At 42.0% G+C, this 1,759-nt stretch overlaps 1 protein-coding gene across 1 annotated transcript in view; it reads right to left on the bottom strand.

Annotated features, from left to right (window-relative positions):
• fn1b (fibronectin 1b) overlaps positions 1 to 1,759 on the bottom strand; it is a 38,662-nt gene that overhangs the window by 4,738 nt on the left and 32,165 nt on the right. The window contains exons 39-40 of the mRNA XM_014003001.1: positions 946 to 1,364; positions 725 to 863 (exon numbers count right to left, since the gene is read on the bottom strand). Of these exons, the coding sequence (XP_013858455.1) occupies positions 725 to 863; positions 946 to 1,364 (558 nt within the window). The remainder of the gene's footprint in view (positions 1 to 724; positions 864 to 945; positions 1,365 to 1,759) is intronic.

Consider the following 1,759-nt stretch of genomic DNA (forward strand, 5'->3'; position numbering starts at 1 on the left):
TACTCGTGTTTCTGCATACAAGACTTTTTTGCATTTCTGTACGATATTTACTCGCGTTTCTATGTACAAGAGTTTTTTGCGTTTTTGTACGATACTTACTCGTGTTTCTGCGTACAGGACCTTTTTTGCATTTTTGTACGATATTTACTCGTGTTTCTATGTACAAGACCTTTTTTGCATTTTTGTACAATATTTTASTCGTGTTTCTGCGTACCAGACATTTTTGCGTTTTTGTACYATGCTTACTTGTGTTTCTATGTACAAGACTTTTTTGCGTTTTTGTACAATATTTACTCGTGTTTCTGCATACAAGACCTTTTTTGCACGATATTTTCTCGTGTTTCTGGGTATAAGACATTTATGTGTTTTTGTTCGATGGTTACTTGTGTTTCTGCGTACAAGATCTTTTTTGCGTTTTTGTACGATATTTACTCGTGTTTTTGGGTATAAGACTTTTACGTGTTTTTGTTCAATGGTTACTTGTGTTTCTATGTACAAGACTTTTTTGCGTTTTTGTACAATATTTACTCGTGGTTCTGCGTACAAGACCTTTTTTGCATATTTGTACGATATTTTCTCGTGTTTCTGCGTACCAGACCTTTTTTGCGTTTTTGTACGATATTTTCTCGTGTTTCTGGGTATAAGACATTTACGTGTTTTTGTTCAATGGTTACTTGTGTTTCAGCGTACAAGACTTTTTTATGTGTTTCCGTACGATACTTACTCGTGTTTCCAGCTGTGACGACCTGCTCCAGAATCTTGTGTTTGAGTGCTCCCAGTAGTGCCTCTACAATCACGTTATAGTCTGCTCCGGGGGTGAGTCCGATCAGGGTGGCGGTTGTGGTCGTACCCGGCAGGCGGACCTACATGAGGAAATGATTCAACATGAAGTGAGTTTTGGGGTTCAGGCAGCTCTTCAATGTGTCTGAGATCTCTGGACGTTACCTGGAACATCTTCTCGTTGCCGTGTGTGAGCGGGTAACAGGAAAGCTCGTAGGCGCTGCTCTGACTGTAAGGCTTCCAGGAGATGCTGGTTTGAGTCTGGGCCTCCAGAGGAACTCCGGTCTCGTTAAAAACTGATGATCCGACGGGCAGTCGAAGCTTCAGGACGGGGCGTCTGCGGCCCTCTGCATCAGGAATGGGGACAAAGACCAGGGGCTCACGGACTTGCTCATTAGGACTTTGCGGGTTGCCTCCATTGTTGTACTCYGTGTACTCCACATGTTGGCTCTGACCACCGACCCCGTCCTGGTTGGGGCCCGCTAAGTGGATTCTGTTGTTCAAGTCAGTTTCAGGCACATCTGGCTTGTTGCCTCCGGGGCGGTGGGGCAGCGGCAGAGGCTGGGGAAGCGCGGAGTCTGGCTCTGGGCGGGAGAGACGGGGTTAGGGAAGCAAGCAGGTTAGACGAGGCGCATTTCAGCCGATGAACAGCTAAACCTCACAAACACACGCAAYTATTTTGAATGACTTTCAAAGACATTCAAAATAAAGGAGGAGGTTATAGAAGCCAGATGCTGGTCAACTAAAGGCCTCTAACAGCTAACTGATGTGTTGAAGCAAATAAAAGCTGCTGTTTAAATTTTACATTTCACAATGTGGAGCTAAACTATATAGTCATAAAGTTTGTTCAAAGTAAATATTTTTGAATCTAAGAAAAACTAGAATAAATTCTATTTTTTTAGATTTCAAATCTTTTTTTTCCCAGTTTCAAATTTACTTTTGTTAAAATAATATTTCTGTTTCAACATAACATTTAAAT

Source organism: Austrofundulus limnaeus, unplaced genomic scaffold (genome assembly GCF_001266775.1).
Source record: "Austrofundulus limnaeus strain Quisiro unplaced genomic scaffold, Austrofundulus_limnaeus-1.0 Scaffold16, whole genome shotgun sequence".
Lineage (NCBI taxonomy): Eukaryota > Metazoa > Chordata > Actinopteri > Cyprinodontiformes > Rivulidae > Austrofundulus > Austrofundulus limnaeus.